Here is a 16,403-nt window from a genome sequence, read left to right as displayed (position 1 = left end):
ATTAATCTTTAAAACAGTTCAGAATGGCACTGACAAGAGAATGGACAGAAACGATGAGACAGAAGTAAGGTACACTGCCCTTCCTGAGCAGTGGTGGTGACCAGGGAGGCAAAGACGCATGAGGATGACAGGCGTTCCCTGCCTCTGGCTAGTTCATCTGTGGTACAAGTAATTAACAGTTAGTGACAGAAGGAATGTGTAGTTTGCATACCAAAATGTTTTATTAATGTAATTTTAGGGCCAATTAAACTAGTTTTATTCAAAGTACGTTAAATTACATACAGTATTAACAATCTCTAGACACAATGAACTTAAAATGTAAGGAAGAGAAATAGGAATCTTTCACAGGCCCAGTTGTAGAACTCAAATGAAAATTTACAAATATAGAAAAGATGATGCTTAATGAATAAGGATTTTAATATCAGAACCCAAAAGATATTTTAAACACGCATGTTTCAAAAGGGGAAAATTCTTTAATAATTTAGCATAAAATCAAATTATATAAACTTGGTATATTCCAGAAAATATTGCTTTAAACACTTATACCATGATCAAAAGTCCTTTGGTAGCTTTTAATCAAAATGAAACATGCTATTTTGTAAAATATAAAGTACTTTTTAAGTGTTATCACAAAAGCATTTTGTCAGTTACCATACTAACATCACTACTGAACCTTCCTGTCACTGCTCAACATTGTATGTGCACAATTGGCCAGGTGCCAACAAAATCCTTTTAGTCTCTCAACAAATGACCTCTGCATCACAACGTCAAGGCTTGGGTCTCCTGTGAAGCTCTCTACAGTGGGCAGAGAACAAGGACGCTCCCTGGACACAACTGTAAAACCAAACCACACTTTATTATGGTAATCACACAAATACTGCAACCTAAAAAAAAAAAAAAAAATCAAAAAGCAGTCACCCCAATGCAAAAACCAGGGACTGCTAGACTCAATCTCAGAATGAAAACAGCAACACGCTAATCCCAAGGCCTTAAAACAGAACTGCACAGGAAAATCAGCTGAACTGAACTGGTGGTGGCAATGGGCACTTAATCACGCACATCAGATACAATGTCCTCTTGGCAATCAAGGATATCACTTTGAAACCAGATTTCTGAGAAACCAGGCAACAGAATTTAAAACTTTCTGGAAGGACATGGAACACAGAGGTCAAGGCTCCCGGAAGGTGGTGAAGTGGCAGCATGGATACTGACTGTCCAGCGTCTACCAACTCAGGGCTTCAGTTTTCAGTGTGTATGGCTGCCAGGACTTGTAGTGGGGAATATGAAGCATGTTGGGTCTTTCCACTGTGCAACGCAATCCCACAACTACTCAAACCATGCCTGTGCTTTCTGCCCTAAGAATAAGACCTGTGAAGGAGGAACTAATATCTTCCTGTCCAGCCTCAAAAGTTACTTTCCACAGAGCAACAGAAACAATTTAAATGTCTAAAAGAACTAGAGGAGGAAATGGAGGGGAAAGAGATATGTATGTCATCTGGACAGCCTTGAGCCTTGGGAAGAAGGAACGAACAATCATCTCTCCTTGGTGTCCGAATGTCCACAGCCGGCTCAGTCTTGGGGGTCCTGAAAACGGCACGTGGACTTCATTGCTTTTTCACACATTCTAGTGTTTAAAATGTTTCATGGGAGACAGCAATACGCTGGTACATCACGCCACATAGTGGTACTGATTTGGACTGTCTTTATCTCGCTCCATATAGTCTCTGTCTATAAGTGATTCAATTCTCTTTTTCAAATCTCCAGGCTAGAAAAGAAAAACAAAATTCCTAATTATAACCACACTAGAAACAAAAGGGAATAATACATCATGCGTGAGGTACGTAATTATTGCAACAAAAACATATTTGTGCATGCTATTGATAATTACAAAATGAACAAAACTTCCTACTTCAAGGCAAGGTTGGGAGATGTAAACTACTCCTCCCCGCTGGCCATGCACTTAGAGCACTAGACTCTACTAAGTGACAGGCTCTCACCTGGAAGGGAAATCTTGTGCTGGAGAACCCGTACTTCATTGTGAGAACACTGTATATGCTACAGTGTCTCCCTAGATTCTAAGTGTTCCTGACCAGGACATCCACCCCCTAGCCAGCTCTACTCTATCAGGAGACAGGTCTATGTTAGCATGGTTGGTCAAGGAGTCACTACTTTCCAAATAGTAAGTCTATTTAGTGATGGGCCATAAATTTTGCAAAATATAGCTGAAAATCCTATTACTTCTAAAAGCAGGGGCTAGGGTTCTGGCCAGCCACACACTATACTACTCCCTGTTTAACTGCTGAGTCTCTTGTCTGCAGAGGGAAAAACAAGCTGCTGGCTTGAGGTGGGAAAGAACAACACCGGAGCTATGCATGCATCACTGTGGATCAGGCACTGCTCCTACCCATACTGGAAGTGTTGACTACTTAGTTCCTAGTGCAGAGAGAGGGTCAGAGCAGGCTTCAGAGAAGCAGGAGACTCCTCACCCAAAGCACACCGGTGAGATCAGCAACGAAGGCCAAAGCTTTGAAAACGGGGTACCTTCTGGCCTAATTGGTAAGCATTGATGACTTATTTCTGAATCCACCAGAACAGAGGGACAGGCCTGAAGCTGACTTTCACATGCCAGAGCAACAACCAAGTATCACCAAGGTTATCACTCACTTAGCTTAGTTAACTGAACTGATTGGGGCTGCAGTTGAAATGCTTTGCTCCTCCCAGATCCTGCTGAGTGACCTTAACTGCTACAACTATGGAGCAAAGTATCCGGGACTTACAAGCTGGTATAGTATCCTGGGGTTATGGGTCTGCCCTTCCTGCCAGGATGATGGGCACATGTGGACGCAGGCCTTTGCATCTTGCTTCCCACTCTGTTTTTGTGAGTGCACAACCCTGATCTGAGGAGGATGGCCAGGACAGTGAGTCCAACATGCTCTGTGTCTGTCAGTGAGAGTCTCAAATGATCTGTGGCCATCAACCTTGCTGTGGATACACTTACCTTTACTGGGAATTTCAGCTGATTATACAGTTCAGAGACCAGAAGGTTATGCCCAAGAGTCTTTCTCATTTTCATTATTCTGACAATTGCAGCATCGATCTGGTATTGTCTATCCTGAAACACTCTCTCTGTAGTGCTAACTTGTTCCTCAACCTGTATGGAAAAAAGAAAAGAACGGTGTAAAGCTACTTCCATTGTTGCTTCATGTTGTTGGGTTTGAGGAAAAACTTTGTTTTGATACAAACTAAGCCAGGATGCAGATGACTCCTGCTTTATTTATTTTCCCAGCCCTGGGGTTTGGACTCAGGGCCTGGGAGCTGCCCCTGAACTTTTGTGCTCAAGGCTAGCATTCTACCACTTACTTGAGCCACAGCTCCACTTCTGACTGGAAGTTCATTAGTGTTAAGAATCTCACAAATATATATAAGCTTTGCCAAGATGAGCAGCATCAAGAAAGCACTCCAAGGTCAGATTACAGATTACATGCTGACAGAGGCTGAAGAATGAAAACTGAAAACTTTTTTTTTTTAAACAAATATCTCAGGATATAAGGATTCTTTTCATAAGTGGAAGACCTGAACACCATGAAGAGCAGGTATTAGAACAAGTGAGAAGTGCCAGGGGACAACCTGAGCTAAACAGAGCCTAATGAGCTGCAGCTGCAACGGGGCGAGCATGACCTGTTACATCTGTGACAGAAGTAAGTTTCAGGAAGGGGATGATTGAGCCTTCAATATACTCCCTGTACTCAAGATAAAACAGGAAAAAGAGAAATTTCTACTGCTAGTTCTTAAATGTACCATTTAGGAAACACAAGCCATACAACTGACAACTGAAGAGATATGCTGAAATGAAACAACACTATTTGTAATCAAGAAAGAAAAGTCCAGAAAATTCAACTGAAAAAACACCTAAGCTGATGAAAAATTTGTCAAGTGGCTGGAAATAAGACAAACACAACAAAATAGAATTAAGTGACAGACTGTCAGCCTTGAGCAAAAGCTTAGGGGTGGTGCACATATAAAATGGCATTAATGTATACATACTGATAATAACCAGTCATAATATACAAAGGAAAAAAGGTCCCCTTTGTTTGTAGGTTATGGGCACCACACCCACCTCTACTTCTTACACTTTCCGTGGTTATGTGCAGGTCTGAGTAGTCTCTCTGTGATCTAGCTGGGTTCCGTGCTGTTAGGCCACACAGGGCTGTTTCCTCTTCTGTCTGCAAAGTTACCTTTCCTCAATTCCTGAATAATGCTAAGTCATTTCTTTAAAGAAGGCCTTCATACCACTCAGCCACCCAGACTTCCTGTACTTCCCACCCACATTCACGCCCATTTTAACAAGTCACGGCCCTGGGTAGGGCTGTGCACATGCGTTACAGGCCTTATTCTGGGCTGTGGGTGCTTCCCAATGCATCAGAGTGCTACTCAGGAGCCTGATATTTGAAGCCAGCCCAGGTAGAAAAATCTTCGACTCTTATCTCTAGTTAATGACCAAAAAGCCAGTAATGGAGTTCTGGATCCAGTGGTAGACTGCTAGCTTTAACAAAAATCAGAAGAATCAGCGCCTATTCCCGAGTTCAAGCCCCAGTGCTAGTACCAAAAAACCCCCCCCAAAAACAAAAAACAAAACAAAACAAAAAACCCTGCCAGGTGCCAGTGGCTCATGCCTATAATATAATCCCAGCTACTCAGGAGGCTGAGATCTGAGAATCACAGTTCAAAGCCAGCTCTGACAGTAAAGTCCACTGGACTCTTTAATTAGCCATAAAAAAGCCAGAAGTGTGCTATGGCTCGAATAAACAGGGTTAGCCTTGAGCACAAAAGCACAGAGAAAGCACAAAAACTCTAGGTCTGGCACCAAAAATTAAAAAATAAATAAGCAAATGTTATTGTTATATTATTTGTGGTGCTGAGGATCACATCTACAAACCAAGCTATGCAAGCTTCCCACCACCGAGCCACACCCTACCCTTTAATATATAAGGACTAGGGTGGGCACTGGTTGCCCATGCCTAATCTGAGACAGAAAGGGTGGTGGTTCAGGAAAACCAGTGTCAACAGTCCACTCAACTCCAATGCCAAAACCTGAGCTGGAGATGTGGCTCAAATGGTAGAGTGCCAGCTGAACAAACAAGCTGACCAAGTGCTTGGCCCTGGGATCAAACCCCAATACCAAAAAAAAAAAAGAAAAAGAAAAAGAAAAAAGTATTGGTAAGAATGAACATACTTTATATTGTATTTCTTTTTTGAGTGATCAGAATATATTTTCTGTCCACACACTGACTACCTCAGGGTAATAAAACCCTGTCTGGGCTGGCAGTGGGGGGAGTGATCCTCTGAACTGTCACCTCAACGCCCCTTCACAAAGGCCCTCTGACACACACGACAGACCTGACCTTTTCAGGGAAACAGGCAGCTGAGGAGACACAGGTGCTGGTTTTGGGGTGTGAGGACTGCACAAAACAAGGGGCCTTGTGGGGCTGGCTCCAGGTCTGTTTGCTGCTAGACCAGCTCCCATGCTGCTGTGGGTTTGTGACACCCGAGCCCAGACAAAGGCCCTCCCAAGATGAGGGCTCAGAGTGGCTAATGAAGGCTTTACAAAATTCAAAGACAAATGCTGGCTTTGTAAAGCCCACGCGCTGTCTGTGCAGCAGGCTCTGACATGGTAGACACCATCTCGCTCACCAACCTGTGAATATCTTCCTCATTTTCATTCCTACTGAGTATGGAATGAAAGAAAGACATGAAAGTGGTACCCTTATGAACACAGATATCCACATTATTTAGAAATTGTGCTAACCTCAGTCCAGAAATAACTATAAACACCAAGGATTCTCCTTGGCGAATGCCTGCCCCATAAAGAAAAAGGGAAAGCTTGTACATACGGTTTCCTTCATCTGAATTTGGTTGATCTTTATTCTGAATAACTTGTGCTTGAATTCTCCATTAAAAATGAATTTGTCTCCATCTTCTACCTCCTTTCCTTTAGGACTTTTAATCAGAACACGGGCTTTACCACAAGCCAGAGACTGCAGTGTTCTTCTCAATTCACTGTCCTCTGAATGGGGAGCAAACATAGGCAATGGTTGGGGTAAAGTGAGCAAGAGTTGGTCAATAATGACAAGGAATCAATTCAAGTGCAATTGAGTTTACTTGCTTCCCTTTAATATTATTTTCTCCTTTTGCTGTGGCACTGGGTATGGAATCCAGGGACTCACATAAGGTAGCCAAGTGCTCTACTACTTTGTTATACCCAATCTACTTCTACTTATCTTTAATGTTTACAGTAGGTTTACCTACCTATCCCAGTGGCCATTTTTATTTCTTCAAAGCTGAATCCATCACCTTCGTTGAACATAAGTAACACCAATGTCTGGAAGAGGGACACCTGGAATTCCTTCTTCCCCTGTAAGAAAAAGAGCTGTCACTGAGAGGCTGTGTTCAGACATGCTTGGCAAGTCAATAAGCTGCTGCTGTTCTTAAACTTTTGTGTGTATGTTTAACAATTTACCAATAAAGCCAGATGCTGGTGGCCAGACCTGTAATCCTGGCTACTCAGGAGGCTGACATCTGAGTACTTAGGTTCAAAGCCAGCCTGGGCATGGAAGTCAATGAGACTTATCTCCAATTAATCACCAAAAAGCTGGAAGTAGAAATGTGACTCAAAAAGCAGAGTGCTAGCCTTGAGAAAAAAAGGTCAGGCAAGGCATGGTATACGGTCCCTGAGTTCAAGCCCCCCCGGAGCCGCATATACAAAAAAGAATTTATCACTAGCCATCAAGTTAAGAAGAAATTATGTTTCTAAAATTCAGTTACAAAGGGACAGAATGACTTCTTTTAAGTTATTGCATTTAAAAATTCTTCTCTTGCCGGGTGCTGGTGGCTCATGCCTGTAATCCTAGCTACTCAGGAGGCTGAGATCTGAGGATCGCAGTTCAAAGCCAGCCTGGGCAGGAGAGACCATGAGACTCCTATCTCTAATAAACCACCAGAAAACCGGAAGTGGCGCTGTAGCTCAAGTGGTAGAGCGCTTGCCTTGAGCTGAATTGCTGAGGGACAGTGCCCAGGCCCAGAGTTCAAGTCCCACGACCGACCAAAAAAAATAAATAAAAATTCTTTTCTTGAAGCCTAGCATGGCTGTACATGCCATGTAATCTCAGCACTGAGAAGGCTACGGCAGAAACATAAATCAGAGGCCAGCCTGGGCTACATAACAAGATTGAATCAAAAACTAAGCTTGGTATGGAGGACATGGGGTGGAGGGTCAGAGGGCAGCTTCAGATGCAACCTCCGGGGTGTAGAGACCATCCCTGACTCATGTAGACAGTTACAGGTGTCCTAAATAAAGATACTGAGCAAGAAAATGATTGGGATGCAGGAAGTTAACTGTAAATAAAATATGTGGTGCTATGTAGACAATGATGTACAAAGACACACAAATTGTGCGTGTACAATTTACATAATGTGCAGATAAGTAGGATTTCCAGCTCTTTAAGGGGGGGTAGGGAGGGGCTTCAGCAAAGAGCATGCTGAAACTCTGAAGGGCCTCTTTGGTAATTATATAACCTGTTCACTGACACCTACAAACAAAAGAAAGATGAAACAGCAAACGTAAAAACCATGTGGTAAGATGCCTGGAACTAAGTCAGTAAGTGGCCCTCATGCTGCTCCAAGGGCCATCCTTCCCCAAGCTGCGGGAGATGGTCTCCCTTCAACCCTGTGGTCAAAAGCAGCACATTGTCCAGGTGCTGGTGGCTCACAACTGTCATCCCATCTTCTCAGGAGGCTGATATCTGAGGACTGCATTTTGAAGCCAGCCTGGGCAGGAAAGTCCATGGGACTCTTATCTCCAATTAACTACCAAAAGTCAAAAGTAGAGCTGTGGCTCAAGTGGTAGATGACCAGGCTTGAGTATAAAAGCTAAGGAGCAGTGGTGTCCTAGCAGAGTTCAAGCCCCAGTATTGGAAAAACATCAACAACAACAAAAAACCCAAATAACACCCCACTGTAGTTCAATTTGTAACTCTTTGGCTGGGAGAACACAGAAATGGAATGCATGTTCACAACACTGTTTTCTTCAATTGTGCTTTTATGAGGTGCCTCTTCACAATCAGTGCTTTTTTCCCACGGAAAAAAAAGGTAATTCCTGATTACTCTATTTTGTTAAGTGAAATAAATAGCACTTTAACTGCTACTCATTTTATTGACCTGGAAAACAAGCTAAATAATAATGCAATCTTTCCCTTCTTTCCTACCAAAGTTCAAAGATATTTTAAGCATCCCATCAACTCACAAAGCAAGATAAAATGAAGCCAAAAACTGACCTCTTTAAACTCTGCTTTCAACACCGCATGCCCTAGTGTCGTCTGCCACTGAAGCTTCCGGCCACTGTGCTTGCCCAGGTAGAATGTCTTGAATACCTCTTGAAGTCTGACCATCTGCCAAGAGTGGGAGACACAGGGACCAAGCTGAGCACATTCATGCAACAGCTACACGCTAGTTTTTACAGCAGAATTAAAGCACAGTCCTTAATTTTGTTGGTTACTTCTCTGGATTCTACTACCTATGAAAATGCCCACCATCCTCAGAGCTTGGAACTTCCCATTACAGTTCCCAAGTTGGTACTTAATATCAGACACATTGGGGCTGGGAAGGTGGCTCAGTGGTAGAGCGCTTGCCTTGCATGCCTGAGGCCCTGGGTTCGATTCCTCAGCAACACATAAGCAAAAAGAAAAAAGCCGGAAGTGGCGCTGTGGCTCAAGTGGTAGAGCTGAAGAGCTGAGGGACAGCGCCCAGGCCCAGAGTTCAGGCCCATGACTGGACCCAAAAAAAAAAAAAAAATCAGACACATTGTGTCCTACCTGCCAGCCAGAGCCAATAACACATATAGTCAAGTGCAGCCAGCACAGCACAGGCCACCCTGGGTCAAGGTGGTGTCTGCAACACCTGTCCTGCCTGCTGCTGGGCTTCCCACTCCCACTTCCGCAGCATTATAGACAGGCCTAGACAGTTCCTTCTCCACACTCTGGAATCTGACATCTGACTAGACAGGTACTTTAGGTGTTCTGGAGAGACACCCACTCAAATATTAAAGCCTAGGGCACTACGCAACCTACATTCACATGATGCAGGAAAAACATTATTGCGAGAGAATGCCACACATGTGGCTGAGGGTCATTCTTTGAACTATATTTTGTATACTTTCCATCTTGTATTTTTTTTCCATGCTGGTACTAAAGCTTAATGGTACAGGGCCTGGATATTGTCTGTTGGCTTCTTCATTCAAGGCTGATGCTCTACTAACTGAGCCATAGCTCTACATCTAAGCTCTTTGCTGGTTAATTGGAGGTAAGAGTCTCTCAGATTTGTCTGTCTGGGCTGACCTCAAACCTCAATCTTCAGGTGTCAGCTTCCCCAGTAGTAGAATTACAGGCTTGAGCACTGGTGTCTAGCTCTTGCACTTTCTTAAGTATGACTGTTTTAGGATGAGAAGCAGCAACACTGGCAGTGCCACAAAGACCCACCAGGAGCATAAGATGGAGAATTTCTGGCCAAGGTAAATTGAGTCTTAATGGGAGGAGAAAGAACAAGCTGCTGAGACAGGAGCCTAGAGTCTTCCTGAGGAACTGTCCATGTGAAGCACAGACACCTGCAGCTGTCAGAGCAGAGGGGACCTGGTAGACATGTGGGGAGTGGCAATGGACAAAGCTCATGTGTCAGGGGCTACAGGCTAGCCCAGCCCTGAGGGTAAAGTGGGGCAGGGGGAAGAGCAACGTAAAAGGGGGCCTTGTGCAGAGCTGAGAAACAAAGGGACACGCTAGCCAGCTGCTAAGAGGGCAGACATGGAGCGAAGACAGAGGTAGAAAAGAACAAAAATCAAAGAAAGGCTACTGAGCAGTGCTACCAACACAGAAGTTAAGAAATGATCCTGTCTTGCAAAGGAAATCTGTTTTATGAGGGACTGGATGTCAATGTCTCAGGAGAGACCTCAAGGGGTACAGACTTTGACTTTCCCTAACCTGGACTGGCATAATCCCAAGTCCTGCCTGCACTGTTGACTTTTACCCACTCCTCTGCTGAGGACAGAATCCCTTGTCCTTAGTCTACTAAAGGAAGCTCTCTCTATCCAACCGGGGAGCTGGCCCTTCTCCCTCATTTGCCATTATTACTGATGGTGTGAGCATGCTGTAACATGCTGGAGTTCTGCCTCCCTAACCCCAGGATTCCTCGCAACCCAAGGTCTTCCTCAGTACTCGGCGGATTGGCTGACACGTCAGGCCCCCTGACAGTATTCTCAGGACTTCAGTATTACTGAAAGCTGAAGGGAAGGATGTTGAGGCAAACATAGACCACAAGCAAGGCAGTCACTTTCAAACACAAATACCGCCTCCCAGAGACCACAGAAGACACCAGGCTTTGACTGCCATTGGGTGTCCTAGTGGCATCAGGTGGGTGGACACTCACCTCCGGAGGGAGATGCACTTCCGTGGGTGTATATGTGGGCCAGTAGCCCATGGTAAGGACGTTAACTGTAAGGTCTATAGGACCTGGAGAGCTCTGGTTCTGCATATGCTAAAAACAGATAAAACACACACACAATAAAACTCGAGGTAAAATATTTTGGATTATCATCAGAAATAGAGTCCAGAAAAGAAAATGGTATAATGTTAAAACAATGGTTCCCACATGTCAGCAACTACTTTGGATTCTAGAACATACTCTGCTCCAGCCAATACTATGCTTTCACCTCAACAGAAGTGACTTTTCAATTGCTGGCTATGCACCAGAAACAGACCCTTAGGCCCACTTAAGCCAATGGTTTAGTTAAAAAAATCGACTTACCTGCTTGAAGTGAACCATGATGTCCTTGGAAAGCTCCATATCTTTGAACATGCCCTCCAGCTTGCTGGTGAATGCTGCCCCGCACTCTGTATCAGGAGAGGTAGGAAGGATGGCTCTCAACCCGTTGGGCAGGGGCAGGATCATGAGGCCCACCCCCCCATCCCAGCGTCAGGCCCACCCATACACTCACCGTGCTTGAGCTTTGACAGCATGGACTTCTCAGCATCAACTGAAGCACTCTTTCCAACAAGCAGCCTCTTTGCCAAATCTTTTTTGTAAAATGCTTCAAAAACATCTTTACCTGTGAAACCACATAGAATAAAGCCAGGCTTTCGACAGCTGATGTGAATGACTTGCTAAGGTTATCCATTTGGAGAGGGCCTGATACTGATCTTGGGGCCACACAGCACCCGTTTCTCACCATGGATGAACCTGAACAGGATCATGATCTTGTCCAGGATCCTCTCCAGCTCTTCATCTGTGGCTTCCTTATTGCCTGCTCGTAACTTTGAATCCACATGCTTAGCTAAGAGAGTAACAATTAAAGTTAGAAAAGGACTAGTGGGAGGCAGCTCAGAGGTACAACATTTGCTTAGTGTACAAGCTACAAGCTAGGTTTCTACACCTAGCACTGGGAAAAAAACAAACAGCTTCTGAGTTCTACAAGCAACTGATGACAAAAGTAGAGGGTTTCCTATGAAACGTAAATCCAGAAATGGAATCTTCAAAGTAGTATGCTTTGAGAGGGAGGTAGATAAATGAAAAAGGGAACAGAGAACAAATACAGCAAGGATATGCAATGCACATATGAGAACAAGGAAGAAGGAAACGTGAGCCGAGTCTGGGGATAAGAGGACACGACATGGAAGAATGGTAGAAGAGGCAACTCCACAAGAAGCATTGGATAACTACATGGACACATTAAATTGTAACCCCCGTTCAGCCTTTTGAAGTTCAGCAAAGGAAAGAAAAACTCAAGCACATTTTTTCCCCCAAATGGTCCTTATATAGGTTAAAGTGTCTTTTTATTTTTATTTTGTGTGGATCAAGGGGCTTGAACTCAGGGCCTAGGTGCTGTCCTTGAGCATTTTTGCTCAAGACTAGTGCTCTACCACTTGAGCCATCACTCCCCTCCTGGCTTTTCTGGTGCTTAGAGACAAAGAGTCTCAAGGACTTTCCCATTTGGGCTGGCTTCAAACCATGCATGAGCTCTTATGTTTCTAACCCAAGATAAACAGCAACTGGGTTCCAGAATACATATTGAATGCCACAGAACTAGAAGGACCCTTCCCGAGGTGTGTCAATAAGCCAAAGGTTATGTTCAGAGCATTGTTCTCAGGTCTTTGAGTACTTAAAATGAAGGAATGAATGTGTTCCCTTTGGAGCTTCTTGCTTCTGACGCTGCACAAACCAGTCTCAGGTGTCTGGGACAGTGACATAAGCCCCCATGGCAGACCTCAAGACTTCCAAAGTCCAGGCGCCCAGGTTCCCAAAGGTTTCATGTCCATCCTCTGTAGGAAGCCAGAGTGGATCCCAAGGTAAAAAAGCCCAATTACACTGCTCTGACCATTTGTCATTTCACTTTTGGTCTAAGACTAGTATTTTCCCTCATCGCCTAGTACTCTACTCAGTTAGTACTCAGTACTAACTGAGCCACGCCTCCACCCCATGTTCATTTCCCTTATTGTTGCTTTTATTATTTACCTTGGAAAAAATGGCTATACACCAGTGGCTCACGCCTATAATCCTAACTCTTTAGGATGCTGAGATCTGAAGTTCATGGTTTGAAGTCAGCCCCAAGCAGGATTAAGAGTTAATGAGACTCGGGCTGGGAAGGTGGCTCAGTGGTAGAGTGCTTGCCTTGCATGCATGAGGCCTTGGGTTCGATTCCTCAGCACCACATAAGCAGAAAAAAAAAAAAGCTGGAAATGGCGCTGTGGTTCAAGTGGTAGAGCACTAGCCTTGAGCGGAAGAGCTGAGGGACAGCGCCCAGGCCCAGAGTTCAGGCCCATGACTGGACCCTCCCCCCCTGCCCTCCCCCCCCCCCACCCCCCCCCCCCCCCCCCCCGGCAAAAAAAAGCCAATGAGACTCTTATCTCCAATTAAGCACTAAAAAAAGCTAAAAGGAGAGTTATGGCTTAAGTGATGGGACCAGCCTAGAGCAAAATAGCTCAGGAACAGTGCCCAGGCCCCTGAGTTCAGGCCTTAGGAATGGCATAAGAACCAACAGAAAAAACCCTGCCCTTGTGAGTGCTGGTTCCTCACACCGACAATCCTAGCTAATATGGAGGCTGAAATCTGAGGAACCCAGTTTGAATTTAATCTGGAGAAGAAAGTCCACAAGTCTCACTGGCAATTTGCCAGCCGTGGCTAAAGTAGTTGAGCACTAGCCTTAAGCAAAAAAGTCAAGACAGAGTGTAATGCCTTGAGTTCAAGTCTCAGAACTAGCACAAACAAAAAAGCCAAACTGCCCCTTTGAGATCTTACCTAACTTCAATTTAATTCTGGGTGGAGGACATAAATATGACGATTAAGGATTATTTCACATTAAGTACCACCCAATACTGATAATGCTGTCCTCACAAAGCAAGGGCATTCACACACTTGAGCATGACTTGCTTACAGTCCAGACAGAGGCTTATGGCTCAAGTCTAGGATGTATACACTAAAATAGTCCTCTGCATGGGATGCCAGGCTCTTCTTATCTTTACTTAATCCCTACCATGTTTTCCCTGATGGGTGTACAGAGGTACATGTCAACATGCACTGCTGAGAACGTCCTGATAAGGCTTGATATGAATCCTGAACTACTTTCCCATAAGGAGCTGACCACTTGGGGAAAAAAATATACTCCAGTCCTTTTTTATTTTCTCCTACTAAAAGGCCAGGACTGTGTTGTGCTACCGATCAATTCTGCAGGCTTGTTCGGTCTCTTGTTGATGAACGTCTCGAAGGATTCCTTCATCAGGTTGATGAAGCGCTCATTCCTCTGGAAGCACACCTCTACAACATGGTCCACTTTGTCCTTGAAGTCCAGCAAATCTTGCACCATGTCTTTATCTTTTTCAGGATTGATAACAATCGTTGTCCCAAAAGTCTGCAGAAGCAAATAAACACCAAATCAGGATCTGTCCTTACAGTCTATGAGCCCAATTGCATTTCTTCAGGCAACCACACAACCTGCCGGCAGCCCTGGCCTTGCCTACTAGATGCCAGTGACATCTCCTCTGTGGTGGCAGACACTGTCCAGCATCCCTGTAGGAAGACTGGGTTCGGCATCCAAAGAGGTCCTAAATTAGCACTAGGCATCACTTCTGCTCAACACAACACCCAGAGAGATGCTGCATGGCACCGCACAAGTGATGTAGAAAAATGCTGGCAACATGGAAGCACAAATCTGGGCAATAAATCCTAAATTAGGATTGCTCAGAAATATAGCAACAGGCAGAACAAACAACCATACCAAAGCATATAGCAGCTCTAAGCAAAAGCACGTCTGGTGAGCAGATGCACCAACTGCTGTTTAATGGTAGGACTGTGCAACTCAGCTAGTACTTATGGTGAGGACGGATGCTGCATATGTCCTCTTGGACAGTGTCCAAGGTTGGTGTTATCTCAGATGCTAAGGAAACATATGAGCAGGTGACTTGGAGGGAAATGATAAAGCACCATCTTCCATGTCTCTATGATGGGAATCGATGGCCCCTGACAACAGTTCAATTCCCTGGTCAGGGACATTGTGTGCATCTTGGCAGGCACTGTCCTGGGGATCATAGGCCCCACCTTGATGTACTCGCTCCAGTGCTGTAGCAGTGCGTGCTGCCCGCCCTTCACCCGGCTGAACAGCTGGTACATCTGTGTGAGGTCTGGCACTCTATTCTCGTCCAGTAGGTGGTCCAACCCTGCAAGTGTGCACAAAGTGAGAGGTTACAGCAGAAAGCAAGTGTCCACAATATAGTGAACAACACACAAGTTAGTGTTTAAGCTGGAGATTCAAGGAGTATGTAAACCTCTGTTTCTATGCAGGTCAAATTGTTCCATTTAAATGTGGAATTGGACTGATGAGGAAAAGCTGAATTTCCTCAGTATGCTAGGGGAATGTATTCTTTGTTCACAAAAACTCTTCGTAAACTATAGCAATAATAGCCAAAAAACATTTAGACAACAATTTTCCCTGGGAGATGCATGATCCTAGTTATTTCTGCTTTAGTCCATCAGGCACGTTAGGTCACGATTGGTGGTTACACCTAGGATCTAGCTCCTCAAGATAATGTGCTTAAGGCCAGTGTTGGCAAAAAGTTAACTAGACCCCAGGAACTCTTTAAGGGACCTTATACAGGGGAGGATTGTGGTCTCAGGAAAGACCCTATGTGCAAATTAACAAGGCAAAAGGGAAAAAAAGGGGCAGGGGTGTGGCTCAAGTGACAGAATGAGTATCTAGCAAGTGTAACGCCCTGAGTTCAAACCCCAGTGCTTTAAAAAATGTGTTTATTAAGAGGTAAGCAATATGATCTAATGATTTATTTTTCAGACTTGTTTCCAGTTTTTACTATTTTCTTTTGGGGGGATCAAAATTATTATTATTTTGTCAATTGTGGGGCTTGAACTCTGGGCTTGGGCACTGTCCCTCAGCTCTTCAGCTCGAGGCAAGCGCTCTACCACTTGAGCCACAATACCAGTTCTGGTTTTCTGGTGGTTAATTGGAGGTAAGAGTCTTACCGACTCTCCTGCCCGGGCTGGCTTTGAACTGTGATCCTCAGATCTCAGCCTCCTGAGTAGCTAGCATTACAGGTATGAGTCACCAGTGCCTGGTTGGGGGATTAAATTTTTTAAACTGACTTTATTCACAAATAAATGGAGGAATATTTATTATTTACCACCTATTTTAAAGTTCTTAACAGCACTCAAAATATTTTTTAAAAACATAACTTTAATGGCTGGGAATGTGGCTTAGTGGTAGAGTGCTTGCCTAGCATACATGAAGCCTAGGGTTCAATTCCTCAGTACCACCTAAAAAGAAAAAGCCAAGGGTGGCACTGTGGATCAAGTGGTAGAGTGCTAGCCTTGAACAAAAGAAGCTCAAGGACAGTGCCCAGGTCCTGAGTTTAAGACTCAGTATTGGCAAGCCAGCAAACATACAACACACATAAAACACATTATTATTATGAAGGTGTTGTACAGAGGGGTTACCATTCCGTAAGTCAGGTAATGAGTACAATTCTTTTTGAGCAAGGGCACCCCTCTCTTTGCTTTCCCTGTTTCCCCCTCCCATCCCTGCCCACAAGCTGCACAGTTCATTTTTTTATACAGTATATGTTAAGTACCATGACTGCATTTGTTCACCCTTCCTCACTCCATTTCTCTAAGATGTTCTGATTTATTTCCTTGGGGTGTTAGCACCACGGCTTCAATTCAGGGTCTAGGTTCTGTCTTTAGGCTATTTTTTTTTTTTCCCCTCAAGGCTAGTACTCTACCACTTGATCCACAGTTCACTTTTGGCTTTTTAGTAGTTAATTGGAGATAAGATCTCATGGATTTTTCTGCTCTGGTTGGTT

General features: G+C 44.3%; 1 protein-coding gene across 1 annotated transcript in view; it reads right to left on the bottom strand.

The window, feature by feature from the left end:
• Positions 1-199: 199 nt before the first annotated feature.
• The window catches only part of Cul4a (cullin 4A), a 38,813-nt gene continuing 22,609 nt past the window's right edge, over positions 200-16,403 (bottom strand). The window contains exons 10-20 of the mRNA XM_042696968.1: positions 14,632-14,750; positions 13,753-13,945; positions 11,270-11,374; positions 11,039-11,149; positions 10,849-10,934; positions 10,471-10,578; positions 8,331-8,444; positions 6,307-6,412; positions 5,892-6,064; positions 2,999-3,151; positions 200-1,765 (exon numbers count right to left, since the gene is read on the bottom strand). Of these exons, the coding sequence (XP_042552902.1) occupies positions 1,670-1,765; positions 2,999-3,151; positions 5,892-6,064; positions 6,307-6,412; positions 8,331-8,444; positions 10,471-10,578; positions 10,849-10,934; positions 11,039-11,149; positions 11,270-11,374; positions 13,753-13,945; positions 14,632-14,750 (1,364 nt within the window). The 3' untranslated portion in view covers positions 200-1,669. The remainder of the gene's footprint in view (positions 1,766-2,998; positions 3,152-5,891; positions 6,065-6,306; positions 6,413-8,330; positions 8,445-10,470; positions 10,579-10,848; positions 10,935-11,038; positions 11,150-11,269; positions 11,375-13,752; positions 13,946-14,631; positions 14,751-16,403) is intronic.

This window comes from Dipodomys spectabilis, unplaced genomic scaffold (genome assembly GCF_019054845.1).
Source record: "Dipodomys spectabilis isolate Male_0828 unplaced genomic scaffold, ASM1905484v1 ptg000215l, whole genome shotgun sequence".
Classification (NCBI taxonomy): domain Eukaryota; kingdom Metazoa; phylum Chordata; class Mammalia; order Rodentia; family Heteromyidae; genus Dipodomys; species Dipodomys spectabilis.
The sequence above is the reverse complement of the archived record's forward strand: the minus strand, read 5'-3'. Positions and strand labels throughout refer to the sequence as shown.